The 27,517-nt window shown below is 58.8% G+C and overlaps 1 protein-coding gene across 1 annotated transcript in view; it reads right to left on the bottom strand.

Moving 5' to 3' along the window:
* The window catches only part of C3 (complement C3), a 44,360-nt gene extending 17,318 nt beyond the window's left edge, over positions 1 to 27,042 (bottom strand). Inside the window, exons 1-26 of the mRNA XM_064141650.1 lie at positions 26,891 to 27,042; positions 25,256 to 25,448; positions 23,973 to 24,132; positions 22,575 to 22,645; positions 22,387 to 22,481; positions 20,996 to 21,078; positions 20,816 to 20,906; positions 20,224 to 20,326; positions 19,306 to 19,426; positions 18,607 to 18,722; positions 17,805 to 17,951; positions 14,305 to 14,517; positions 12,699 to 12,893; positions 11,496 to 11,657; positions 10,663 to 10,792; positions 9,902 to 9,973; positions 8,728 to 8,928; positions 6,625 to 6,736; positions 5,090 to 5,175; positions 4,286 to 4,425; positions 3,088 to 3,300; positions 2,465 to 2,531; positions 1,899 to 1,985; positions 935 to 1,138; positions 325 to 400; positions 80 to 239 (exon numbers count right to left, since the gene is read on the bottom strand). Coding sequence (XP_063997720.1) covers positions 80 to 239; positions 325 to 400; positions 935 to 1,138; positions 1,899 to 1,985; positions 2,465 to 2,531; positions 3,088 to 3,300; positions 4,286 to 4,425; positions 5,090 to 5,175; positions 6,625 to 6,736; positions 8,728 to 8,928; positions 9,902 to 9,973; positions 10,663 to 10,792; positions 11,496 to 11,657; positions 12,699 to 12,893; positions 14,305 to 14,517; positions 17,805 to 17,951; positions 18,607 to 18,722; positions 19,306 to 19,426; positions 20,224 to 20,326; positions 20,816 to 20,906; positions 20,996 to 21,078; positions 22,387 to 22,481; positions 22,575 to 22,645; positions 23,973 to 24,132; positions 25,256 to 25,448; positions 26,891 to 26,967 — 3,375 coding nt within the window. The 5' untranslated portion in view covers positions 26,968 to 27,042. The remainder of the gene's footprint in view (positions 1 to 79; positions 240 to 324; positions 401 to 934; positions 1,139 to 1,898; positions 1,986 to 2,464; positions 2,532 to 3,087; positions 3,301 to 4,285; positions 4,426 to 5,089; positions 5,176 to 6,624; positions 6,737 to 8,727; positions 8,929 to 9,901; positions 9,974 to 10,662; positions 10,793 to 11,495; positions 11,658 to 12,698; positions 12,894 to 14,304; positions 14,518 to 17,804; positions 17,952 to 18,606; positions 18,723 to 19,305; positions 19,427 to 20,223; positions 20,327 to 20,815; positions 20,907 to 20,995; positions 21,079 to 22,386; positions 22,482 to 22,574; positions 22,646 to 23,972; positions 24,133 to 25,255; positions 25,449 to 26,890) is intronic.
* Between the last annotated feature and the right edge of the window lie 475 nt (positions 27,043 to 27,517).

Here is a 27,517-nt window from a genome sequence, read left to right as displayed (position 1 = left end):
AAAACTCCATCCTGAACCCCCCCAAACTTCTCTGCCCATCACCACCACCACGATGGAGAACTTCTGCTTGGCTCCAAACCGTCATGGCCTTGGTCAGCACTGGAGCATCCTCTTTGAAGATCCCATCTGGGTTCTGCTTCTCCAGGATCAGCCACTTGACAGCTCCACAGATCACCTCAGGCTCAATGTCAATCAAATTGATGGCCATGGAGAAGACTTTGGCCACGTAGGCTGTCAGCCTGAGGTGGAGACAGACCTTTAAGGGTGCTGCTGGCCAAGCTTTGGCATCCACCTCAGCCTGGTGGTGATGGAGCTGAAGCTCACCAAGTGCTTGATTTACAGTGGGGGTAGATAGCAAAGGAGCTCTCAGGCTTCCTGTAGGCCAATTGTTGAGTGTAACCTGGAGGAGAAGGAGGAGAAGAAGGTGGTGGTGGTCAACAGGAGGAGGACCCAAGAGGGACTTGAGGTCAGCAAGGGACTCCAGGAGTTGGGGAGCACAAGGGTGGGGCCAAGCTGTTGATGTTCTCCAGCCTGGAAGCCTTGGGAGATGCCTTCAGGCTACTGGGAGATGCTTCCAACCCCCTGGGAGATGCCTTCAACCCCCTGGGAGATGCCTCCAACCCCCTGGGAGATGCCTCCAATGCCCTGGGAGATGCCTTCAGGCTACTGGGAGATGCCTTCAACCCCCTGGGAGATGCTTCCAATGCCCTGGGAGATGCCTCCAACCCCTCAGGAGATGCCTTCAAGCCTTGGTAGCTGCCTCCAAGCCCTCAGGAGATGCCTTCAACCCCTTGGCAGATGCCTCCAACCCCCTGGCAGCTGCCTCCAACCCCTCAGGAGATGCTTTCAAGCCTTGGTAGCTGCCTCCAACCCCCTGGCAGCTGCCTCCAACCCCTCAGGAGATGCCTCCAAGCCCCTGGCAGCTTCCCCTCACCCTTCCTGATGAGGTTGATGGCCTCAGCCCTGCGGTCCAGGCCCATGGCCTCCCACTGGGAGGTGCTGTCCAGGTAGTGAGTGGCAATGACAGTTGGGGTCATCCAGAACATGTTCTGCTCCCCACAGCCTGTTGGGGTCACTATGAGTTCCCTCAGCTTGCTGCCATCGATGGCTTTCTCCACCAGGTTGGACACAGGGTTGCCTGCAGGGGGAGAGGAAGGAGGAGAAGGGAGAGGGGAAGGAGAAGGAGGAGAAAGAGAAGGAGGAGGAGAAGGAGGAGGAGAAGGAGGAGGAGAAGGAGGAGGAGAAGGAGGAGGAGAAGGAGGAGGAGAAGGAGGAGGAGAAGGAGGAGGAGAAGGAGGAGGAGAAGGAGGAGGAGAAGGAGGAGGAGAAGGAGGAGGAGAAGGAGGAGGAGAAGGAGGAGGAGAAGGATAAAGAGAAGAAGGAGGATGAGGAGGAAAAGGAGGAAGAGGAGGAGGATGAGCAGGAGGAGGAGGATGAGCAAGAGGAAGAAAAGGAGGAGGAGGTGGAGGAGGAAAACAGCAGGAGGAGGAGGAGGAAAGGGAGGAGGAGGAAAGGGAGGAGGAGGAAAGGGAGGAGGAGGAAAGGGAGGAGGAGGAAAGGGAGGAGGAGGAAAGGGAGGAGGAGGAGAGGGAGGAGGAGGAAAGGGAGGAGGAGGAAAGGGAGGAGGAGGAAAGGGAGGAGGAGGAAAGGGAGGAGGAGGAAAGGGAGGAGGAGGAAAGGGAGGAGGAGGAAAGGGAGGAGGAGGAAAGGGAGGAGGAGGAAAGGGAGGAGGAGGAAAGGGAGGAGGAGGAAAGGGAGGAGGAGGAGAGGGAGGAGGAGGAGGAGGAGGAAAGGGAGGAAGAGGAAAAGGAGGAGTCAGAGGATGAGGAGGAGGGATGAAGACCTCACCCACCCTTCTCCAAGGCTGTCCCCACCTCTGTCCCCCTTCCCCTCCTCACCTTGGATGAGGACTCTTGTCTCAGACTCAGTGTCAGGGACCTTGTCCCAGAGGTCCAAAGCCTTCACAGTCACATTCTGGACTCCATCTGGGGAGGTCGAGATGGAGATGGAGACCTCCAAAGCCTGGAGGCTGAGGTGACCCAACCCTGCCTTGGCCCTCAAGATGCTCCAGAGCCTCACCAGGAGGTCCTTCAAGAGCCCCACCAGGAGGTCCCTCAAGAGCCTCACCAGGAGGTCCCTCAAGAGCCCCACCAAGAGGTCCCTCAAGAGCCACACCAGGAGGTCCCTCAAGATGCTCCCAGAGCCCCACCAGGAGGTCCCTCAAGATGCTCCTAGAGCCCCACCAGGAGGTCCCTCAAGATGCTCCCAGAGCCCCACCAGGAGGTCCCTCAAGATGCTCCTAGAGCCCCACCAGGAGGTCCCTCAAGATGCTCCAGAGCCACACCAGGAGGTCCCTCAAGAGCCCCACCAGGAGGTCCCTCAAGATCCCTCAGACCCTTCCCACCACCTTGGGACATCTCCATGAGGGGGTTGAGACCTCCTCCCCCCCCCAAGGCCACTCAACTGATGCCTTTGTTCTTGGGGTCCAGCTCCACGATGGTCACATTCTTCACCTTCCTTATCCCCTCAGGCTGCAGAGGTCAAAAGGTCAAAGGTTGGCATGGGTTTGGCTCCAACCCATCCCAACCTCTCCAGCTTGGCCAAGGAAGGAGTCCAGTTGGAACCAGGAACCCACCCAAGAGCATGAGGTGAAGTGGGAGAACCCTGGGAGATGCCTTCAAACCCTCTGGAGATGCCTCCAGACCCCTGGGAGATGCCTTCAGACCCTTGGGAGATGCCTCCAACCCCCTGGGAGATGCCTTCAGACCCTCTAGAGATGCCTCCAACCCCCTGGGAGATGCCTTCAGACCCTCTGGAGATGCCTCCAACCCCCTGGAGATCTCTTCAACCCCCTGGGAGATGCCTCCAAACCTCTCCTAGATACCTCCAGCCCCTTGGGAGATGCTTCCAACCTCCTGGAGGACAACTTTTGGTCCCCAACCTCCCCCCACCCTTGGCTCCCACCCCCCCCTGCTAGCTTAGAGGAAGATGCTGCTGCTGAAGCTCCACCTCAGACCCATCTCTAGAGGTGGAGCTGAGCCCAGCCCAAGCCCAGGGAGGAAGAGGAGCAGCTGAGGGTTGACTCACCACAACTTTGAGCTTCTTCTTGACCCCATCAGACAAGGACCTGTACCTGACAGCAGCTTTGACCTCCACATCGTGGTGGCCCAGGAGGAGGGGGACAATGACAAAGGGGACAGCTCTGGAGGACTGAGCCTTCAGCTTGAGGACCTGCTGGTAGCGAGCCTTGGAGGTGGAGGCACTGCAGAGGGCTGGGTTGTGCAGCAGCTCCACTCGCACCTGCAAGGGGCAGGAGGTGTTGGGAGTGGGCTTCAAGGTGGGCAGGAACCCAACCAGCACCTCCTGAAGCCACCCAGAAGGGTTGGAGATGTTGGGAGTGGGCTTCAAGGTGGGCAGAAGGGTTGGAGATGTTGGGAGTGGGCTTCAAGGTGGGCAGGAACTAAACCAGCACCACCTGAAGCCACCCAGAAGGGTTGGAGATGTTGGGAGTGGGCTTCAAGGTGGGCAGAGACTCAACCAGCACCTCCTGAAGCCACCCAGAAGGGTTGGAGATGTTGGGAGTGGGCTTCAAGTGGGCAGAGACTCAACCAGCACCACCTGAAGCCACCCAGAAGGGTTGGAGGTGTTGGGAGTGGGCTTCAAGGTGGGCAGAAGGGTTGGAGATGTTGGGAGTGGGCTTCAAGGTGGGCAGGAACTCAACCAGCACCACCTGAAGCCACCCAGAAGGGTTGGAGATGTTGGGAGAGGGCTTCAAGGTGGGCAGGAACTCAACCAGCACCTCCTGAAGCCACCCAGAAGGGTTGGAGGTGTTGGGAGTGGGCTTCAAGGTGGGCAGGAACCCAACCAGCACCTCCTGAAGCCATCCAGAAGGGTTGGAGGTGTTGGGAGTGGGCTTCAAGGTGGGCAGGAACTCAACCAGCACCACCTGAAGCCACCCAGAAGGGTTGGAGATGTTGGGAGTGGGCTTCAAGGTGGGCAGAAGGGTTGGAGATGTTGGGAGTGGGCTTCAAGGGGGGCAGGAACTCAACCAGCACCACCTGAAGCCACCCAGAAGGGTTGGAGATGTTGGGAGAGGGCTTCAAGGTGGGCAGGAACCCAACCAGCACCTCCTGAAGCCACCCAGAAGGGTTGGAGATGTTGGGAGTGGGCTTCAAGGTGGGCAGAAGGGTTGGAGATGTTGGGAGTGGGCTTCAAGGTGGGCAGGAACCCAACCAGCACCTCCTGAAGCCCCCCAGGAGGTTCTGGGGGGGCTTGGGCTCCTCACCAGGATGTCCTCCTGCAGGTAGTTGTAGAGCACTGCTCGGATCTCCACCTGCTCGTTCCTCACCACCGAGTAGGGCAGGCGCAGGTCGATGAAGAAGTCTTTCACCACTGTGATCTCATAGGGGGAGGCCACGCAGAGACCTGTGGGAGAGGCCCCCCCAAGGGGTGGTCGAGGTCAGGAGCTTGAGCTTGGTGTGGCCCAGAGATGGCTTCGAGGCTTGGGAGATGCCTCAAGCGCCGAGGAGATGCTTGGAGGCTTTTGGAGGCTTCTCTCGAGGCTTGGGAGGATCCTTCAAGGCTCAGGAGGTCCTCAGGAGGTGTTGGAGGTCCCTCAAGGCCCATGGAGGCTTCCCAAGGCTTGGGAGATCCTTCAAGCCTCAGAGGATCCCTCAAGGCCCATGGAGGCCACTCAAGGCTTGGGAGATCCTTCAAGCCTCAGAGGATCCCTCAAGGCTCATGGAGGTCTCTCAGGGCTTGGGAGATCCTTCAAGGCTCAGGAAGTCCCTCAAGCCCATGGAGGCCTCTCAAGGCTTGGAGGATCCTTCAAGGCTCATGGAGGCCTCTTAAGGCTTGGGAGATCCTTCAAGCCTCAGGAGGTCCTCAGGAGGTGTTGGAGGTCCCTCAAGGCCCATGGAGGTCTCTCAGGGCTTGGGAGATCCTTCAAGCCTCAGGAGGTCCCTCAAGGCCCATGGAGGCCTCTCAGGGCTTGGAGGATCCCTCAAGCCTCAGGAGGTCCTCAGAAGGTCCCTCAAGCTTTGGAGGATCTCTTGGACCCTCAGGTCCATCTGCTGCCTCCATCACCTACCCTTGCCAGATGAGATGCTGATGGCTTGGACCTCCCATGTGGTGATGGAGTCAGGGACATAAAGAGACAGAGTCTTCTTGGAGATCCTGGAGAGGGTGAAAAGGACCAAGGTGGACCTCAAGACCATAGATGCTCCTCAAGCTGGACCAAGGAGCTGCAGATGCTCCTCAAGCTCAACCCAGGAGCTGCAGATGGTCCTCAAGCTGGACCAAGGAGCTGCAGATACTCCTCAAGCTGAACCAAGGAGCTGCAGATGCTCCTCAAGCTGAACCAAGGAGCTGCAGATGCTCCTCAAGCTGGACCAAGGAGCTGCAGATGCTCCTCAAGCCAGGACAAGGAGCTGCAGATGCTCCTCAAGCCAGGACAAGGAGCTGCAGATGCTCCTCAAGCCAGGACAAGGAGCTGCAGATGCTCCTCAAGCTGGACCAAGGAGCTGCAGATGCTCCTCAAGCCAGGACAAGGAGCTGCAGATGCTCCTCAAGCTTGACCAAGGAGCTGCAAATGCTCCTCAAGCCAGGACAAGGAGCTGCAGATGCTCCTCAAGCCAGGACCAAGGAGCTGCAGATGCTCCTCAAGCCGGGACAAGGAGCTGCAGATGCTCCTCAAGCTCAACCAAGGAGCTGCAGATGCTCCTCAAGCCAGGACCAAGGAGCTGCAGATGCTCCTCAAGCCAGGACCAAGGAGCTGCAGATGCTCCTCAAGCCAGGACAAGGAGCTGCAGATGCTCCTCAAGCCAGGACAAGGAGCTGCAGATGCTCCTCAAGCTGAACCAAGGAGCTGCAGATGCTCCTCAAGCTAGGACAAGGAGCTGCAGATGCTCCTCAAGCCAGGACAAGGAGCTGCAGATGCTCCTCAAGCTCAACCAAGGAGCTGCAGATGCTCCTCAAGCCAGGACAAGGAGCTGCAGATGCTCCTCAAGCTGGACCAAGGAGCTGCAGATGCTCCTCAAGCTAGGACAAGGAGCTGCAGATGCTCCTCAAGCTGGACCAAGGAGCTGCAGATGCTCCTCAAGCCAGGACAAGGAGCTGCAGATGCTCCTCAAGCTGAACTAAGGAGCTGCAGATACTCCTCAAGCTGAACCAAGAAGCTGCAGATGCTCCTCAAGCTAGGACAAGGAGCTGCAGATGCTCCTCAAGCCAGGACAAGGAGCTGCAGATGCTCCTCAAGCTCAACCAAGGAGCTGCAGATGCTCCTCAAGCCGGGACAAGGAGCTGCAGATGCTCCTCAAGCTGGACCAAGGAGCTGCAGATGCTCCTCAAGCTAGGACAAGGAGCTGCAGATGCTCCTCAAGCCAGGACAAGGAGCTGCAGATGCTCCTCAAGCTGAACTAAGGAGCTGCAGATACTCCTCAAGCTGAACCAAGGAGCTGCAGATGCTCCTCAAGCTAGGACAAGGAGCTGCAGATGCTCCTCGAGGTGCACCAAGGAGCTGCAGATGGTCAGAAGCTCAAAAGTGAACCTCCTATGGACTTGGAAGTGGCTGAGAGTTGACCTCCAGGGGCTGGCAGGTAGGTGGCAGAGGGACTCGAGGCTCACCCCGTCCGGTTGGGTGTCTCCTTCAGCTCCTCCACCTGCCACAGCCAACTCTCAGGGAATTGGGTCCTGGAGGTGATGCCTTCATCCTCCAGGAAGATATCCTCCTCCTCGCCTAGGGTTGGGGACACGATCAGGGACAGCCCCTTGGAGCGTGGGCGCAGCAACCCAACCCCTGCGTGGAGCCAAAAGCACCAGGGCTGAGCACAAGCAGCTCCCAAGCAGCTCCCAAACTTCTCCCAAGCAGCTCCCAAGCAGCTCCCAAACTTCTCCCAAGCAGCTCCCAAACTTCTCCCAGGCAGCTCCCAAGCATCTCCCAAAGCTTCTCCCAAGCAGCTCCCAGGCTTCTCCCAGGCTTCTCCCAAGCAGCTCCCAAGCTTCTCCCAGGCAGCTCCTAAGCATCTCCCAAACTTCTCCCAAGCAACTCCCAAGCTTCTCCCAGGCAGCTCCCAAGCTTCTCCCAAGCATCCCTCAAGCATCTCCCAAAGCTTCTCCCAAGCTTCTCCCAAGCAGCTCCCAAGCAGCTCCCAAGCTTCTCCCAAGCAGCTCCCAAAGCTTCTCCCAAGCTTCCCCCAAGCAACTCCCAAGCTTCTCCCAAAGCTTCTCCCAAGCTTCCCCCAAGCAGCTCCCAAGCAGCTCCCAAGCAGCTCCCAAGCAGCTCCCAAGCAGCTCCCAAGCAGCTCCCAAAGCTTCTCCCAAGCTTCCCCCAAGCAGCTCCCAAGCAGCTCCCAAGCAGCTCCCAAAGCTTCTCCCAAGCTTCCCCCAAGCAGCTCCCAAGCAGCTCCCAAGCAGCTCCCAAAGCTTCTCCCAAGCTTCCCCCAAGCAGCTCCCAAGCTTCCTCCAAGGCTTCTCCCAAGCTTCCCACAAAGGTCCCCCAAAGCTCCCCCAAAGCTCTCCCCAAGGACATCAGAAGCAGCTCCTGAGCTTCCCCACCCAGACCTCCTCCCACGCTCCACACTTGACCTTCCCCAGACCTCCACCCTTGAGCTTCCCCTCCCCCAGCCCTCCACCCACTCTCCACCCTTGACCTTCCCCACTCAGACCTCCACCCATGCTCCATGCTGGAGCTTCCCCAGACCTCCACCCATGCTCCATGCTTCAGGTTCCCCACCCAGACCTCCACCCATGCTTCAGGTTCCCCACCCAGACCTCCACCCACTCTCCACCCTTCACCTCCTCCCCCAGACCTCCACCTATGCTCCACACTTGACCTTCCCCAGACCTCCACCCATGCTCCATGCTTCAGGTTCCCCACCCAGACCTCCACCCACATTCCACACTTGACCTTCCCCCTCAGCCTTCCACCCATTCTCCACCCTTCACCTTCCCCCCCAGACCTCCACCCACGCTCCACACTTGACCTTCCCCACCCAGACCTCCACCCATGTTCCATGGTTGAGCTTCCCCACCCAGACCTCCACCCACTCTCCACCCTCGACCTTCCTCCACAGCCCTCCCCCCACTCTCCACCCTTCACCTTCCTCACCCAGACCTCCACTCATGCTTCACACTTGACCTTCCCCAGTCCTCCACCCATGCTCTGTGTTTGAGGTTCCTCACCCAGACCTCCACCCACGCTTTACCCCTGAGCTTCTCCAGACCTCCACCCATGCTCCATGCTGGAGGTTCTCCACCCACACCTCCACCCAAGCTCCACCCCTGAGCTTCTCCTTCACCCCTGAGCTTCTCCAGACCTCCACCCATGCTCCATGCTGGAGGTTCCCCACCCAGACCTCCACTCATGCTTCACCCCTGAGCTTCTCCTTCACACCTGAGCTTCCCCAGCCCTCCCCCCACTCTCCACCCTTCACCTTCCCCACCCAGACCTCCACCCACACTCCACACTTGACCTTCCCCACCCAGACCTCCACCCATGTTCCATGGTTGAGCTTCCCCACCCAGACCTCCACCCACTCTCCACCCTCGACCTTCCTCCACAGCCCTCCCCCCACTCTCCACCCTTCACCTTCCCCACCCAGACCTCCACCCATGCTCCATGCTGGAGCTTCCCCAGCCCTCTCCCTACTCTCCACCCTTCACCTTCCCCCCCCAGCTTTCATCCCTGATCTCCTCCTCCTCCTCTGCCCCCTGCCCCCCAGAACTTGCTTCGAGCCAGCAGCAGGTGAGTCTCTCTCTGTGCCTTGTCCAGGATGGCCTGGATGAAGGTGCAGCAGTCCAGGAAGGCTTTGGTGCAGGCATCTCCCTCCTGGATGTAGAGGATGCGCTTGGCACAGCTGTACCCCATGAGGTTCTCCTTCATGCCATCCTCACAGCACTTCCTCAGCTGCTTGTCCTGGTACTCGGCCGCTGGAGGGGGCACAGGGGCACAGCTGCTGCCAGGGTGGGGCTGGGGGGCAGCAGGGGCGTGGGGCAGTGGCGTGGGGGGGGGTTGGAGGCTCTGTAGTCCCTCGAGGGCTTGGGAGATGGGCACTGTGGTGGTCACCGTGGGCATGGGGCACTGCGGTGGTCACTGTGGGCATGGGGCACTGTGGTGGTCACCGTGGGCATGGGGCACTGCGGTGGTCACTGTGGGCATGGGGCACTGTGGTGGTCACTGTGGGCATGGGGCACTGTGGTGGTCACTGTGGGCATGGGGCACTGTGGTGGTCATGATGGGCATGGGGCACTGCGGTGGTCACTGTGGGTATGGGGCACTGTGGTGGTCACTGTGGGCATGGGGCACTGTGGTGGTCACCGTGGGCATGGGGCACTGCGGTGGTCACTGTGGGCATGGGGCACTGCGGTGGTCACCGTGGGCATGGGGCACTGTGGTGGTCACTGTGGGCATGGGGCACTGTGGTGGTCATGATGGGCATGGGGCACTGCGGTGGTCACTGTGGGCATGGGGCACTGTGGTGGTCACCGTGGGCATGGGGCACTCCATTGGTCACTGTGGGCATGGGGCACTGTGGTGGTCACCATGGGCATGGGGTACTCCACCCTGGTCATGGGGACCCTCTGATGCCAACCTGGCTGTGGGGCCCCTCTGATGCCACCCTGGTCATGGGGCCCCTCTGATGCCAGCCTGGCTGTGGGGCCCCACTGGTGCCACCCTGGTCATAGGGACCCTCTGATGCCAGCCTGCTTGTGGGGCCCCTCTGGTGCCACCCTGACCATAGGGACCCTCTGATGCCACCCTGGCTGTGGGGCCCCTCTGGTGCCACCCTGACCATAGGGACCCTCTGATGCCACCCTGGCTGTGGGGCCCCTCTGGTGCCACCCTGACCATAGGGACCCTCTGATGCCACCCTGGCTGTGGGGCCCCTCTGGTGCCACCTACCTTTGCCACTCTTGTACTCGACGAGCCGCAGGGAGCGGCGCCGGCGCTTGGGGACCTGGGGACAGCGGAGCTCTGGGGCCAGAGAGGGCACAAGGTCAGAGGGCACCAAGGCCACCTGCCCAACTTCACTGCCACCTCCCGGGGCTCAGGGACACCAAAGTGGCTCCAATGCCTCTGGCCACGAAGTGTCACCTGCCCAAGCTGTCACCTGCCCAAGCTGTCACCTACCCCAGCTCCAAGGTGCCACCTTCTGCACTGCCATGGTGCCACCTACCCCCATCCCTGGGGTGTCACCTACCCTGTTGTCACCTGGCCCACCCTCAAGGTGTCACCTCCTCATCCCCATGCTGTCACCCACCCCACCCCCATGCTGTCACCTCCTACCCCATTGTCACCCACCCCCATTGTCATCTTCTCCATCCCCATCCTGTCACCCACCTCATTGCCACCTACCCCAGCTCCAAGGTGTCACCTTCTGCATCCCCATGGTGTCACCTACCCTGTTGTCACCTAGACCATGCTCAAGGTGTCACCTCCTCATCTCCATGGTGTCACCCACTCCATCCCCAAGGTGGATGTCACCTCCTCCACCCCCATCATGTCACCTTCTCCATCTCCATGCTCTCACCTACCCCTTTGTCACCCACCCCCATTGTCACCTCCTCCCTCCTCACCCCCAATGTCACCTACTCCACACCCCCATTGTCACCTCCCCCACCCCTCCAGGTGCCAGCCCAGCTTGTCCCCAAGCTGTCCCCCACCTGCTCGCTGTGCTGTGGTGACCTTGCTGCTGGTGACCAAGCTGAGACCTGCATCAGCAAAGACCCCAACGTTGTCCCTGCCACTGCCCGAGGTGCAGCCCAGGTCACTCTTCTCCACCGTGTCCCAAACCTGCCACCAACAGGGGACAACCTTCAGCACCACTGCCACCACCTGGGGCCCTACAGCTGAGCGGGACATGGCTCTGGTGGCCCTCATGGAGCTGGGACACTTTGGTGGCCCGCAGGGACCTGGGACACTCTGGTGGCCCTCAAGGACCTGGGACACTCTTTTGGCCTTCAAGGACCTGGAACACTTTGGTGGCCCTCAAGGACCTGGAACACTTTGGTGGCCCTCAAGGACCTGGAACACTTTGGTGGTCATCAAGGACATGGGACACTTTGGTGGCCTTCAGGGACCTGGGACACTTTGGTGGCCCTCAAGGATCTGGAGCACTTTCTTGGCCCTCAGGGACCTGGGGCACTCTGGTGGCCTTCAAGGACCTGGAACACTTTGGTGACCCTCAAGGACCTGGAACACTTTGGTGGCCTTCAAGGACCTGGAACACTTTGGTGACCCTCAAGGACCGGGGACACTCTTTTGGCCTTCAAAGACCTGGAACACTTTGGTGGCCTTCAAGGACCTGGAATACTCTGGTGGCCCTCAAAGACTTGGAACACTCTGGTGGCCCTCAAGGACCTGGAACACTCTGGTGGCCCTCAAAGACCTGGAACACTTTGGTGGCCTTCAAGGACCTGGAACACTCTGGTGGCCTTCAAGGACCTCAAGGACACTTTGGGGGTGTTCAGGAGCATTGGACTCTTGGTGGCCTCACCTTGGCCTGGGTGAGTTTGTTCTTCTTGTTGAGGACAAAGACTCCTTTGTCCACGGCCACCAACCCAACGTGGGCCTTGTGGTCGCCCTCGATGCGCAGGTTGATATTTCCCTGTGGCTCCTTCACCCTGTTGTCAACAGCTGTTGCTCCTGTCACCACCAGCTGGAGGTGACACCAGGTGGGAAGAGTTGGTCAGGGTCATGAGAACCTTCACCACATCTCCACACTTCCAGGAGTTGAACTTTGGTGAGGGTAACTCCAACCCAGCGAGGGGTTGGAGACCTCCACGGGTGGTTGGTGAGCATCAGGGGACAGCTGGACCACCGATGGGTCACTCAGGAGATGCTCCTGGGCCACTCAAACCACCTTAGTCTCCATCAGAGGTCATCCAAGACCTTCAAAGACCACCCAAACACTTCCAGAAGGCCCCTCAAGCCCTTTGAGGGGTCCCTCAAAGCACCCCAAGAGGCCACTTGAGATCCTCATGGACCACCCAAGCCATCTAAGAGCCACCAAGTCCCCATCAGTTGCCACCCAAAACCCTCAAAGACCACCCAAACCCTTCCAAGCTGAACCTCAAGGACTACCTAAACCCTTCCAAGCTGACCCTCAAGGACCACCCAAATCCTTCCAAGCTGACCCTCAAGACCTTCAAAGACCACCCAAGCCCTTCCAAGGTGACCTTCAAGATCCTCAAGGATCACCCAAACCATCTAAGAGCCACCAAATCCCCATCAGAAGCCACCCAAGACCCTCAGAGCCCACCCAAGCCCTTCCAAGGTGACCTTCAAGGTCCTCAAAGACTACCTGAACCCTTCCAAGCTGACCCTCAAGACCTTCAAAGACCACCCAAACCCTTCCAAGGTGACCTTCAAGACCCTCAAAGACCACCTGAACCCTTCCAAGCTGACCCTCAAGACCTTCAAAGACCACCCAAGCCCTTCCAAGGTGACCTTCAAGATCCTCAAGGATCACCCAAACCATCTAAGAGCCACTAAATCCCCATCAGAGCCCACCCAAGACTCTCAGAGGCCACCCAAGGCCTTCAAAGACCACCCAAACCCTTCCAAGAAGCCCATCTAGCCCATCTAGACCCTCAATGCCTTCCAGCAAACTTCTCCAGCCCCTCAAGACCTCCTGAGGCCACCTTCGAGGGTGAGAAGCGTTGCCTGGAGCCTCCTTTGACCTCTGGGCCATACTCACAGAGCCCATGCAGGTGTCTTTGACATCCACCCAGATGGAGTCAGCCACTATCTCCTCAGGCTTCACCACATAGTAGGCCACGATGCGGAAGGAGGGGATGAGCTCAGGGCTCACTGGCAGGGTCATGCTGACCAAGCTCTGGCCAGGGCCACGGCGCTGCCTCTCTGCCTTCAGGATGCGACCTCTGCTCATCAGCTGTGGGGGGGGAAGAGGAGCTTGGGTTGGTGGGCACTTGGGTTGGGTTGGTTGCATTGGGTAAGTTGGGTTGGGTTGGGATGGGTTTGGTTGGTTGGGTTGGGATAGGTTGGGATGGGCTGGGATGGTTGGGTTGGGTTGGTTGGGATAGGTTGGGTTGGGATGGGTAAGTTGGATTAGAAGGGTTGAGATGGGTTGGATAAGTTGTGTTGGGTTGTGTTGGTTGGGTTGGGATTGGTTGGTTAGGTTGGGATAGGTTGGGATGGGTTGGGTTGGTTAGGTTGGGATATGTTGGGATGGGTTGGGTTGGTTGGGTTGGTTGCATTGGGTAAGTTGGGTTGGGTTGCGATTGGTTGGGATGGGTTGGGATGGGTTGGGATGGTTGGGTTGGGATGAATTTGGTTGGTTGGGTTGGGATGGGTTGGGTTGGTTGGGATAGTTTGGGTTGGGATGGGTAAGTTGGATTAGTTTGGTTGAGATGGGTTGGGTAAGTTGGGTTGGGTTGGTTGGGTTGGGATGGGTTGGGATGGGTTGAGTTGGTTGAGTTGTGTTGGTTGCATTGGGTTGGTTGGGTTGAGATTAGTTGGGATGGGTTGGGGTGGGTTGGATAAATTGGGTTGGTTGGGATGGGTTGGTTGGGTTGGGATTGGTAAATTGGATTAGTTTGGTTGAGATGGGTTGGATAAGTTGGGTTGGGTTGGTTGTTTTGGGTAAGTTGGTTTGGTTGGGTTGGGATGGGTTGATTGGGTTGGGATGGGTTGGGTAAGTTGGGTTGGTTGGGTTTGATTGGTTGGGTTGGGATGGGTTTGGTTGGTTGGGTTGGGATAGGTTGGGATGGGTTGGTTTGGTTGAGTTGGGATGGGTTGGGTAATTTGGGTTGGGTTGATTGGGTTGGGTTAATTGGGTTGATTGGGTTGGGATAGGTTGGGTAAGTTAGGTTGGGATGGGATAGGTTGGGTTGGATAAATTGGGTTAGTTGGGTTGGGTAATTTGGGTAAGTTGGGTTGGTTAGGTTGGGTAAGTTGGGTTGGTTGGGTTGGTTGACTTGATTGGGTTGTTGGGTTGGGTTGGTTGGGTTGGGTTGTTGGGGTTAGGTTGGTTGGGTTGTTTAGGTTGGGTTGGTTGGGTTGTTTAGGTTGGGTTGGTTATTGGGTTAGGTTGGTTGGGTTGATTGATTTGGTTTGGTAGTTGGGTTAGGTTGGTTGGGTTGATTGATTGGGTTTGGTTGTTGGGTTAGGTTGGTTGGGTTGGTTGATTGGGTTGGGTTGTTGGGTTAGGTTAGTTGGGTTGATTGATTGGGCTGGTGGTTGGGTTGGGTTGGTTGTTGGGTTAGGTTGGTTGAGTTGATTGATTAGGTTTGGTAGTTGGGGTTGGGTTCCTCGCTCGCAGCCCAAGCCAAGCAGCTCCTCACCAGGTAGGTGAAGTGTGTGACGGAGTCCAGGTTGGAGCTGCTGTGGCTCTTGAGGTGGAAGTTGATAGGGAGGTTCTCCCCGGCCTGCACCGTGTCGGCACGCAGGGTCAGGTGCAGGAAGTTGCCAGAAGCTCCTTGGCTGCGGTAGGCTTTGGCCGTCATGGTCCGCGAGGCCTGGCGCTCGGCGGGCAGCCTGGCCTGAGCCGTCCGCACCTGCCGCGGGAGAGAGGGCACATGGTGGCAGCTGGGCACGTGGTGGTAGCTGGGTACATGATGGTAGTTGGGCACATGGTGGCAGCTGGGCATGTGGCGGTAGTTGGGCATGTGGCGGTAGTTGGGCATGTGGCGGTAGTTGGACACGTGGCGGTAGTTGGGCACATGGTGGTAGTTGGGTATATGGTGGCAGCTGGGCACATGGTGGCATCTGGGCACGTGGCGGTAGTTGGGCACGTGGCAGTAGTTGGGCACCTGGTGGTAGTTGGGCACGTGGTGGCAGCTGGGTATATGGTGGCAGCTGGGCACGTGGTGGCAGCTGGGCATGTGATGGTAGTTGGGCACGTGGTGGCAGCTGGGCACGTGGTGGTAGCTGGGCACGTGGTGGTAGTTGGACATGTGGTGGCAGCTGGGTATATGGTGGCAGCTGGGCATGTGGTGGCAGCTGGGCACCTGGTGGTAGTTGGGCATGTGGTGGCAGCTGGGCACATGGTGGTAGCTGGGCACGTGGTGGTAGTAGGGTATATGGTGGCACCTGGGCACGTGGTGGTAGTTGGGCACGTGGTGGTAGCTGGGCACGTGGTGGTAGTAGGGTATATGGTGGCACCTGGGCACGTGGTGGTAGTTGGGCACGTGGTGGCAGCTGGGCACCTGGTGGTAGTTGGGCACGTGGTGGCAGTTGGGTGCTTTATTTGGAGCATGGGACTCTCAATCCCAGGGTCGTGGGTTCAAGCCCCACGTTGGGCTCCAAATCAATTGCCTTGGGTGCTTTATTTAGAGCATGGGACTCTTACTCCCAGGGTCATGGGTTCAAGCCCCACATTAGGTGCCAAATCAATTGTCTTGGGTTCTGTGTTTAGAGCATGGGAGTCTTACTCCCAGGGTCGTGGGTTCGAGCCCCATGTTGGGCTCCAACTAAATTGCCTTGGGTTCTTTATTTGGAGCATGGGACTCTTACTCCCAGGGTCGTGGGTTCAAGCCCCACATTGGGCTCCAAATCAATTGTCTTGGGTGCTTTATTTAGAGCATGGGACTCTTACTGCCAGGGTCGTGGGTTCAAGCCCCACGTTGGGCTCCAAGTAAATTGCCTTGGGTTCTTTATTTGGAGCATGGGACTCTTACTCCCAGGGTCATGGATTCAAGCCCCACGTTGGGCTCCAAGTAAATTGTCTTGGGTGCTTTATTTAGAGCATGGGACTCTTACTCCCAGGGTCATGGGTTCAAGCCGCACGTTAGGTGCCAAATCAATTGTCTTGGGTTCTGTGTTTAGAGCATGGCACTCTTACTCCCAGGGTGGTGGGTTCAAGCCCCACGTTGGGCTCCAAATCAATTGCCTTGGGTGCTTTATTTAGAGCATGGGACTCTTACTGCCAGGGTCATGGATTCAAGGCCCACGTTGGGCTCCAAGTAAATTGTCTTGGGTGCTTTATTTAGAGCATGGGACTCTTAGTCCCAGGGTCGTGGGTTCAAGCCGCACGTTAGGTGCCAAATCAATTGTCTTGGGTTCTGTGTTTAGAGCATGGCACTCTTACTCCCAGGGTCGTGGGTTCAAGCCCCAGGTTGGGCTCCAAATAAATAATCTTGGGTGCTTTATTTAGAGCATGGGACTCTTACTCCCAGGGTCGTGGGTTCAAGCCCCACGTTGGGCTCCAAGTAAATTGTCTTGGGTTCTTTATTTGGAGCATGGGACTCTTACTGCCAGGGTCATGGGTTCAAGCCCCACGTTGGGCTCCAAGTCAATTGTCTTGGATGCTTTATTTGGAGCATGGGACTCTTACTCCCAGGGTCGTGGGTTCAAGCCCCATGTTAGGTGCCAAATCAATTATCTTGGGTTCTAACCCATAATTCCCAGAGACTCTAATAAATTTGATAGACCCAATCACAATTTATAGAGTGCCCTTCCCTCTCCTTTCCCAAAGAGAGGGATTAGATATAGGGAGAGAGAGAGAGAGAGCTAAGCACCCCCCAATAAATCAATCTGGCTCTATTTGGAAGTCGAAAGAAGAAGCTTAAGAGTAACTTAGAAGAGGTAGCTGAGGGAGGGAGGTTTACAAAGGGTAGGGAAGGGGAAAATAGCAACCTACAGAAGGTATAAATACAACCCCAGTTGTGTGCTGGTTTGGTGCCCAACGTGGGGCTCGAACCCACGACCTTGGGATTAAGAGTCCCATGCTCCAAATAAATTGTCTTGGGTGCTTTATTTAGAGCATGGAACTCTTAATCCCGGAGTTGTGGGTTCAAGCCCCACGTTAGGTGCCAAATCAATTGTCTTGGGTTCTGTGTTTAGAGCATGGGACTCTTACTCCCAGGGTCGTGGGTTCAAGCCCCACGTTGGGCTCCAAATAATCTTGGGTGCTTTATTTAGAGCATGGGACTCTTACTGCCAGGGTCATGGGTTCAAGCCCCACATTGGGCACCAAGTAAATTGTCTTGGGTTCCATATTTCAAGCATGGGACTCTTAATCCCAGGGTCGTGGGTTCGAGCCCCAGGTTGGCCAAAGGAGAAATTTAAGAGTAACTTAGAAGAGGTAGCTGAGGGAGGGAGGTTTACAAAGGGTAGGGAAGGGGAAAATAGCAACCTACAGAAGGTATAAACACAACCCCAGTTGTGTGCTGGTTTGGCGCCCAACGTGGGGCTCGAACCCACGACCTTGGGATTAAGAGTCCCATGCTCCAAATAAATTGTCTTGGGTGCTTTATTTAGAGCATGGAACTCTTAATCTGAGGGTTGTGGGTTCAAGCCCCACATTGGGCACCAAGGAAATTGTCTTGGGTTCTGTATTTCAAGCATGGGACTCTTAATCCCAGGGTCGTGGGTTCGAGGCCCAAGTTGGCCAAAGGAGAAGTTTAAGAGTAACTTAGAAGAGGTAGCTGAGGGAGGGAGGTTTACAAAGGGTAGGGAAGGGGGAAATAGCAACCTACAGAAGGTATAAACACAACCCCAGTTGTGTGCTGGTGGCTTTGGCTGCCTCGTGTCTGCCCTGGGGGGTGCTGGGATGCAGGCAGAGATGTGTAGAGTGAAGTGTGTGGTGAGAGAGAGAGAGAGAGAGAGGAACAGGAACTCCCCCTCCTTTATAGGGCAGGAAGTGGGGGGGGAGTGAGGTAAGCATCAGCTGGTGGTGTGAGCCACCCCTGGGGAGGGGTCAAGACCACTTGGGTTAGGTTCAGGGTTACTCCCCCCTGGAGTGTTAACCCTTTACACCACCATAGGTCACTTCAGCCACCCCTGTGTCCGACCACCCTGGCCACCCCAGGCCCAAGGCCACCCCAAGAGCTGTCCCACTCACCGTGATGTCCACACTGTCCTTGTTGGCTGGCATGTTGAGGACCAGCCTGGCTGTGCCATCCTGCTGGGTGGACACCTCACCCTCGAAGCCATCAGCCTGGACTGCCACCCGTGGGGCTGGGGACTCGTCCGGGTTGGTGACGTAGACCTTCAGGCCATGAGGAGGTGGCATGAGGGACACCTCAGCTGCTGCCATCCAGGTGGCACCAGCCAAGCTCCTCAAGGACCACCCAGAGCCTTCCAAAGGGACCCTCAAGGACCACCCAGAGCCTTCCAAAGGGACCCTCAAATCCACCAAGGGCCAAACCCTTCCAAAGGGTTCCTCAAGCTCCTCAAGGACCACTTAAAGCCTTCCAAGTGGCCACTCAAGGACCACCCAAACCCTTCCAAGTGGTCACTCAAGGACCACCCAAACCCTTCCAAATGGCCACTCAAGGACCCTCAAACTCTTCCAAGTGGCCACTCAAGGACCACTCAAACCCTTCCAAGTGGCTCCTCAAGGACCACCCAAACCCTTCCAAATGGCCACTCAAGGACCACTCAAATCCTTCCAAGGGTCTCCTCAAGGACCACTCCAACCCTTCCAGAGGGTTCACCAGGGACCCTCCCCCCCCCACCCCTTCCCACCCCAATCCCTCCTCTAGCTGACCCCAGGCCTAACCTCTGTCCCCAGCTCCCCTCCACCCACAACCCCTCCAGCTTGCCCCCACCCCCATCTCGACGTTGGTCACCCTGGTGCCACCCAGAGGCTCTCAGCTGGATGTCCCCAAGTGTCCCCAGGGCTGTCCCCAGGGCTCCTTTACCGTCAGGTCAAAAGGCATCCCTGGCTTGAAGTACTTTGGGGTGCGAGTGAAGTGGATGCTGTAGGGGGAGGTGACGATGCTGATGCCCCCACGCTGAGCCTCCACCATGTCACTACCTGTGGGGGGCCACCAGGTCACCCCCAGAGCAGGGGTCCCAACCCCGCACCCCTCCCACCCTCACCTAGCAACTTTGCTGGCCCCAGATGTCCCCACGGCCACATCTGCCCTAAGGGACAAAGCTCCTCAGCCTTTGGTGGCCTCAACCCCACCTGGCCCCAACCTCCTTGTCCCCATCCCAGCCTGTTCCCATCCTCACTGTCCCCAACCCCACCTGTCCCCATCCTCCTTGTCCCCAACCCCACTTGTCCCCATCACACTGTCCCCATCCCAACCTGTCCCCACCTTCATTGTCCCCATCCTCATTGCTCCTATCCCCACCTGTCCCCATCCTCACTGTCCCAAGTCACTCCTGACCCCATCCTCCCTGTCCCCAACCCCACCTGTCCCCATCCTCCTTGCCCCCAACCTTCCCATCCCTATCTTCACTGTCCCCAACCCCACCCTCCTTGTCCCTAACCCCTCCCCAACCTCTCCCTCCACCCCCTCCCCACCTCGAAGCCTGTGCCCGGTGTCCCCCAGCCCACTCCCTCAGCTGCCCCTCAGTGTCCCTGCTGTGCCTGCCCAGTGTCCCCTCCCCACCTGTCTCGGTGAGGACGGTGACAGTGACGTAGAGGGAGTGTCCCACCAGCTGCTGGGGCTCGGCGAATCGCTCCCTCAGCAGGGCCATGGGCAGCACAGCTTCAGCATCCCCATCCACCACCTGGGGCAGGGCACAGCCATGGGCACCTCCGTGGGCACAAGGTAAGGGCGGGGGGGGGGGAGGCGAGGAGGAGGATGGAGGTGGTGGAGGTGAATGAGGGATGAAGGAGAAGGGATGGGGAAAGGGAGGATGGAGATGATGGAGGTGAATGAGGGATGAAGGAGAAGGGATGGGGAAAGGGAGGATGGAGATGATGGAGGTGAATGAGGGATGAAGGAGAAGGGATGAGGAAAGGGAGGATGGAGATGATGGAGGTGAATGAGGGATGAAGGAGAAGGGATGGGGAAAGGGAGGATGGAGATGGCAGAGAGCAAATGGAGACAACTCTGGGGACCAGGATGGGGACAGAGGATGGTGGAGCTCAGGTAAGGGCAGGGGTGGGGTGAGGAAGAGGAGGGTGGAGGTGAATGGGAGATGAAGGAGAAGAGATGGGGAAAGGGAGGATGGAGGTGATGGAGGTGAATGGGGATGAAGGGCAAGGGATGGGGACACAGAGGAGGATGGAGATGGCAGAGGACAACTCTGGGGACCAGGATGAGGACAGGGCATGGTGGAGCTCAAATAAGGGCAGAGATGGGGTGAAGAGGAGGATGAAAGTGATGGAAGTGAATGGGGGGATGAAGGGCAAGGGATGGGGAGAGGGGTGGCAGAGGTCAGGATGGCTCAAGTATGAGGATGGAGGTGAGGATGGAGATGGAAGAGGTCAGCAGGAGACAACTACAAGGACCAAGGATGGGGACAGGGATGAGGATGAAGGTGGCAGAGGCCAGCAGAGGATGAAGGCTGGAGGAGGTGACCTGGAGGCGCTTCAGGGACTTTGGGATGCTTCTCTTCTCGTTGTTCTCCAGGACCCCAAAGAGGGCAAAGGCTGTGCCCTGCAGCAGACTCCCGTACAGGTACCTGGGGACAGGGCACAGCTGGCACCGGCAGCACCATGGCACCACCGCAGCCACACTGCTGCCACCTGCTGCCCGTCGGCACCAGCGCCCTGACAGTTCCACCTCCCAGCACCTCCAGCACCTTCTCCCCTCCTCCTCCTCCTCCTCCTCCTCCTCCTCCTCCTCCTCCTCCTCTTCCTCCTCCTCCTCTTCCTCCTCCTCCTCCTCCTCCTCCTCCTCCTCCTCCTCCTCCTCCCAACATCCCACCACATCCCAGCACCTTCTGCCCTCCTCCCTCCATGTCCCAGCACCTCCAGCACCTTCTCTCCCCCTCCCTCCTTGTCCCAGCATCCCACCACATCCCAACACCTTCTCCTTCCCCATCCCCATGACTCCATCACCCTCAAATGTGTCACCTCACTCCCATGGCACCTCAGCAATGTCACCCCCAGGTCCATCATCACCCTTGGACCTTTGGAGCTCCAAAGCTCTTTGTGGCCTTCATCCCTACCTGGCTTTGATGAACACTTTGAAGTCTTCCTGCTGGTCAATGTAGAGGAACTTCTCTTCTGGTTCCAAGACCACCTCAAAGCTTGGCAGCACTGCAGGGGTGGACAAGCAAAGGGCTTGAAGGGCACCCAGAAGATGTCCCCAAGGACTTGGAGGTCTGGAGACCTTCATCCCACCTTACCATACTCCTTGACCTCAAACTGGGTGCTGAAGGTCTGCTCTGGGGAGTCTTCAAACCTGGCCAGGATTGTCCACGTGCCCATGCTGGAGAAGGAAGGGGACAGGATGAGCTCCATGGAGGTCCTCAGGGGCCAGGTGGTGACCATCTGAGGTCTAGGGAGGTCCCCAAGGCCAACCCAGGTGGTGACCATCTGAGGTCTATGGAGGTCCCCAAGGCCAACCCAGGTGGTGACCATCCAAGATCTATGGAGGTCCTCAAGGCCTAGGTGGTGACCATCCATGGTCTGTGAAGGTCCTTAGGGCCTAGGTGGTGACCATGCAAGGTCTATGGAGGTCCTCAAGGCCAACCCAGGTGGTGACCATTTGAGGTCTATAGAGGTCCCCAAGGCCAACCCAGAAGGTGACCATCCAAGGTCTATGGAGGTCCTCAAGGCCAACCCAGGTGGTGACCATCCAAGGTCTATGGAGGTCCCCAAGGCCCATTTGTTGACCATCCAAGTTCAATGGAGGTCCCCAAGGCCCATTTGTTGACCATCCAAGGTCAATGGAAGTCCCCAAGGCCCATTTGTTGACCATCCAAGGTCTATGGAGGTCCCCAAGGCCCATTTGTTGACCATCCAAGGTCTATGGAGGTCCTCAAGGCCTAGGTGGTGGCCATCCATGGTCTGTGAAGGTCCTCAGGGCCTAGGTGGTGACCATCCAAGGTCTATGGAGGTCTTCAAGGCCAACCCAGGTGGTGACCATCTGAGGTCAATGGAGGTCCCCAAGGCCAACCCAGGTGGTGACCATGCAAGGTCTATGGAGGTCTTCAAGGCCAATCCAGGCAGTGACCATCTGAAGTCAATGGAGGTCCCAAAGGCCAACCCAAGTGGTGACCATCCAAGGTCTATGGAGGTCCCCAAGGCCAACCCAGGTGGTGACCATGCAAGGTCTATGGAGGTCTTCAAGGCCAATCCAGGCAGTGACCATCTGAAGTCAATGGAGGTCCCAAAGGCCAACCCAAGTGGTGACCATTCAAGGTTTATGGAGGTCCCCAAGGCCAACCCAGGTGGTGACCATCTGAGGTCAATGGAGGTCCCCAAGGCCAACCCAGGTGGTGACCATCTGAGGTCTAGGGAGGTCCTCAAGGCCAACCCAGGTGGTGACCATCTGAGGTCAATGGAGGTCTCCAAGTCCAACCCAGGTGGTGACCATGCAAGGTCTATGGAGGTCTTCAAGGCCAACCCAGGTGGTGACCATCCATGGTCTGTGAAGGTCCTCAGGGCCTAGGTGGTGACCATCCAAGGTCTATGGAGGTCCTCAAGGCCTAGGTGGTGACCATCCATGGTCTGTGAAGGACCTCAGGGCCTAGGTGGTGACCATCCAAGGCCAACCCAGGTGGAGGGCACTCACCTGACCACCTCAGGGAGGTGTTCGATGTAGCTGATGATGCCATTTTTGGTGGGTGAGGACTTGGAGACTTGTTTGATGATGACATTGTCAGGTGTCTGAGGGGACAAGGAAGGGGTCAGAGGTGGTGGCATCATGGAGGGGGTTGTGCCCTCAGGGCCACTCTGTCCCCTCCCCATCCAGGGACCCACCTTGAGCTCCACAACCACCACCTTGGATGATGGCTTCATCAGATGGTCCACAGCAAAGAGGCGGCAGAGGACTGGGAGGGGTCAGGGTGGGCAAGATGAGGACAGGGCATGGGGGGCACCCATGAGGCCACCAAGACCCCAAGGTGCCACCAACACCTCACAGTGCCATGGAAGAGACCCAAGACCCTAAGGTGCCACCAAGACCCCAAGACGCCACCAAGACCCCAAGACTCTATGGAAGTGACCCAAGACCCTAAGGTGCCACCAAGGCCCCAAGGTGCCACCAAGACCCCAAGACTCTATGGAAGTGACCCAAGACCCCAAGGTGCCACAGAAGAGACCCAAGATGCCAAGGTGCCACCAGGACCCCAAGGTGCCACCAAGCCCTGAAGACATCATGGCTGAAACCCAAGACCCCATTGTGCCACCAAGACCCCAGGACTCCATGGAGGAGACCCAAGGTCCCAAGGTGCCATGGAAGAGATCCAAGACCCCAAGGTGCCACAAAGACCCCAAGGTGCCATGGAAGAGACCCAAGGCCCCAAGGTGCCACCAAGACCCCAAGGTGCCACCAAGGCCCCAAGATTCCATGGAAGAGACTCAAGACCCCAAGGTGCCACCAAGACCCCAAGGTGCCATGGAAGAGACCCAAGGCCCCAAGGTGCCGCCAAGACCCCAAGGTGCCACCAAGACCCCAAGGTGCCATGGAAGAGACCCAAGACCCCAAGGTGCCACCAAGACCCCAAAGTGCCATGGAAGAGACCCAAGAGCCCAAGGTGCCACCAAGACCCCAAGGTGCCATGGAAGAGACCCAAGACCCCAAGGTGCCACCAAGACCCCAGGACTCCATGGAGGAGACCCAAGGCCCCAAGGTGCCATGGAAGAGACTCAAGACCCCAAGGTGCCATGGAAGAGACCCAAGGCCCCAAGGTGCCACCAAGACCCCAAGGTGCCACCAAGACCCCAAGGTGCCACCAACCCTCAAGGTGCCATGGAAGAGACCCAACACCACAAGGTGCCGCCAAGACCCCAAGGTGCCATGGAAGAGACCCAAGACCCCAAGGTGCCACCAAGACCCCAAGGTGCCATGGAAGAGACCCAAGACCCCAAGGTGCCACCAAGACCCCAAGGTGCCATGGAAGAGACCCAAGACCCCAAGGTGCCACCAAGACCCCAAGGTGCCACCAACCCCCAAGGTGCCATGGAAGAGACCCAAGACCCCAAGGTGCCACCAAGACCCCAAAGTGCCATGGAAGAGACCCAAGCCCCCAAGCTGCCACCAAGCCCTGAAGACATCATGGCTGAAAGCCAAGCCCCCAAGGTGCCAGCAAGCCCCCAGGGTGGCAGCAAGCCCCCAGGGTGGCAGCAGCCCCTGCAGGTGGCAGGGAGGGCACCCACCAGTGCTGCCAGGGGTGTAGATGGGTTTGTCAGTCTGGACGAAGATGTGCCCACTCTGCAGTGCCACCAGCAGGACCTTCTCCAGGTTCTGGCTGCCCACCTGTGCCACCACCGACACAAACTGCTTCTCTCCTGACGGGGGCAGCAGCCTGGCTGGCACCTGAGGGGGCAGAGGACAGCAGGGGGCAGCTCAGCCACAAAGCACCCAGCAGGGGGCGCCCAAGGACCTTGGAGTCATTGGCTGCTGAGAGCCAGAGGGGACCTCCTCCGTGGGCCCCCTGGGGACCATCTTCTGCTCATGGAGTGGCCACCTGAAGGTGCTCAGGGTCACTGTCCCCATGGACCAGGAGGTGACCACCCTGGAGCCACCAAGTGGCCACCTGAAGGTGCTCAGGGTCACTGTCCCCATGGAGCCACCAAGTGACCACCCTGGAGCCACCAAGTGACCACCTGAAGGTGCTCAGGGTCACTGTCCCCATGGAGCTGGAGGTAACCACCCTGGAGCCACCAACTGACCACCTGAAGGTGCTCAGGGTCATTGTCCCCATGGACCAGGAGGTGACCACCCTGGAGCCACCAAGTGGCCACCTGAAGGTGCTCAGGGTCACTGTCCCCATGGAGCTGGAGGTGACCACCCTGGAGCCACCAAGTGACTACCTGAAGGTGCTCAGGGTCACTGTCCCCATGGAGCCACCAAGTGACCACCCTGGAGCCACCAAGTGGCCACCTGAAGGTGCTCAGGGTCACTGTCCCCATGGAGCTGGAGGTGACCACTCTGGAGCCACCAAGTGGCCACCTGAAGGTGCTCAGGGTCACTGTCCCCATGGAGCTGGAGGTGACCACTCTGGAGCCACCAAGTGGCCACCCTGGAGCCACCAAGTGACCACCTGAAGGTCCTCAGGGTCACTGTCCCCATGGACCAGGAGGTGACCACCCTGGAGCCACCAAGTGACTACCTGAAGGTGCTCAGGGTCACTGTCCCCATGGAGCCACCAAGTGACCACCTGAAGGTCCTCAGGGTCACTGTCCCCATGGAGCTGGAGGTGACCACCCTGGAGCCACCAAGTGACCACCTCAATGTCCTCAGGGTCACTGTCCCCATCCTGGCAGGTCCCCTCCAGGTCCTCCCTCCCAAGCCCCTCCGAGCACCCAAACCCCTCCTTAGCTCCCCCCAACCCCACGCAGCTTCTCCACCACCCTCCCACCCCTCCAGGTGCCCTCTGGGGGGGCAGAAGAGGACAATGCCCAGCAGGGAGGTGACACAGGGGGGGTTGGTGACCTACTTTGATGCTGGTGGTGGCCAACATGCCCTGGGCAGGCTCCAGCTGGACACTGCTCCGGTGCAGGACCTGACGCTTGCGAGGGAAGTCCTGCACCAGCACTGTGGCCTCCAGCGTGGAGGTGGAGCCTGGGGCCTCCAGCACCACCAACTCCTCTGTCTCCAGCCTCAGCACCGCTGGGGTCACCATGGTCACCCTGGGGGACATTGGCACCTTGGCACAGAGGCCTCAGCACAGGGCTGGGAGCAGCTCCAAGGAGCCAGGAGCCAACCGCGACCTGCCCTGGCAGCAGCTCTGGGAGCTCCTGAGGGCTCCTGGCAGCAGCTCTGGGAGCTCCTGAGGGCTCCTGGCAGCAGCTCTGGGACCTCCTGAGATGTTCCTCCCTGGCAGCAGCTCTGGGAGCTCCTGAGGGCTCCTGGCAGCAGCTCTGGGAGCTCCTGAGATGTTCCTCCCTGGCAGCAGCTCTGGGAGCTCCTGAGATGTTCCTCCCTGGCAGCAGCTCTGGGAGCTCCTGAGGGCTCCTGGCAGCAGCTCTGGGAGCTCCTGAGATGTTCCTCCCTGGCAGCAGCTCTGGGAGCTCCTGAGATGTTCCTCCCTGGCAGCAGCTCTGGGAGCTCCTGAGATGTTCCTCCATGGCAGCAGCTCTGGGAGCTCCTGAGGGCTCCTGGCAGCAGCTCTGGGAGCTCCTGAGGGCTCCTGGCAGCAGCTCTGGGACCTCCTGAGATGTTCCTCCCTGGCAGCAGCTCTGGGAGCTCCTGAGGGCTCCTGGCAGCAGCTCTGGGACCTCCTGAGATGTTCCTCCCTTGCAGCAGCTCTGGGAGCTCCTGAGGGCTTCCTGGCAGCAGCTCTGGGAGCTCCTGAGATGTTCCTCCCTGGCAGCAGCTCTGGGAGCTCCTGAGGGCTCCTGGCAGCAGCTCTGGGAGCTCCTGAGGGCTTCTGGCAGCAGCTCTGGGAGCTCCTGAGATGTTCCTCCCTGGCAGCAGCTCTGGGACCTTCTGAGGGCTTCCTCACAGCACCCAGGAGCCTACCACAACCTGTCCCACACAGCAGCTCTGGGACCTCCTGAGGGAGGTCTCATGGGTGAAAGAGGTCCCAAGGGTGGTGAAGGTCCAATGGGTGGTGGAGGTCCCATGGATGGTGAAGGTCCCATGGGTAGTGGAGGTCCCATGGGTGGTGAAGGTCCCATGGGTGGTGGAGGTCCCATGGATGGTGAAGGTCCCATGGGTGGTGGAGGTCCCATGGATGGTGAAGGTCCCATGGGTGGTGGAGGTCCCATGGATGGTGAAGGTCCCATGGATGGTGGAGGTCCCATGGGTGGTGGAGGTCCCATGGGTGGTGAAGGTCCCATGGGTGGTGAAGGTCCCATGGGTGGTGGAGGTCCCATGGGTGGTGAAGGTCCCATGGATGGTGAAGGTCCCATGGATGGTGGAGGTCTCATGGGTTGGGGGGTGCCAGGAAAGGAAGTCAAATGGGTTGGGGGGGGGAGGTCTCTTGGGTGATCTGGAGAGGGTCCCACTGGTGGGGAGGTGCCAGGAGAGGAGGTCCCACGGGTGGTGGAGGTCCCATGGGTGGGGAGGGGGTGCCAAGAGAGGAGGTCTCATGGGTGGTAGAGGTGGGGGAGGGGTCCCCTTAACTCACAGCTGTCCACGGGTGGGGCTGGCAGGCAGCAGGAGGCCGAAGCAGAGGAGGAGGAGGAGAAGCTGTGGAGCCTCCATGGCTCGGGGCTGGCGGTGCTGGGGGCCAGGCAGGGCAGCTCCTGGGGGGGGTCCCTTTATGGTGGCAGCAGCAGTTAATGGGTAACCAGCACTGGGCACTGCTGGCAGCCACCCAGGCAGCAGCCCGGGGGGGGTGGGGAGGCCCTGGGGGAGACCTTCCCCTCCCTCTCCCCTCCTCTGCAGCCACCAAGGTGCTGGTGGGAGGGGGTTGGGTGGAGAAGGTTTGCTTGGGTCCCACCATGGTGCTGGTGGGAAGGAGAAGACCTCTCCTGGGTGTACCCACGTGGGGGTGGGGAGGCACTGGGAGAGACCTTCCCCTCCCTCTCCTCTCCCTCCCTCTCCCCTCTGGAGCCAACGAGGTGGTGATGGGAGGAGGTTGGATGCAGAAGGTTTGGGTCCCACCATGGTGCTGGTGGTGGGAAGGAGAAGACCTCTCCTAGATGCACCCATGTGGGGGTGGGGAGGCACTGGGTGAGACTCTCCCTCTCCCCTCCCTCCCTCTCCCTCTCCCCTCCCTCTCCTCTCCTCTGCAGCCACCAAGGTGCTGGTG

Source organism: Pogoniulus pusillus, unplaced genomic scaffold (assembly GCF_015220805.1).
Source record: "Pogoniulus pusillus isolate bPogPus1 unplaced genomic scaffold, bPogPus1.pri scaffold_62_arrow_ctg1, whole genome shotgun sequence".
In the NCBI taxonomy this organism is placed as follows: Eukaryota; Metazoa; Chordata; class Aves; order Piciformes; family Lybiidae; genus Pogoniulus; species Pogoniulus pusillus.
Note: the sequence above shows the minus strand (reverse complement) of the source record. Positions and strands in the feature narration are given on the sequence as shown.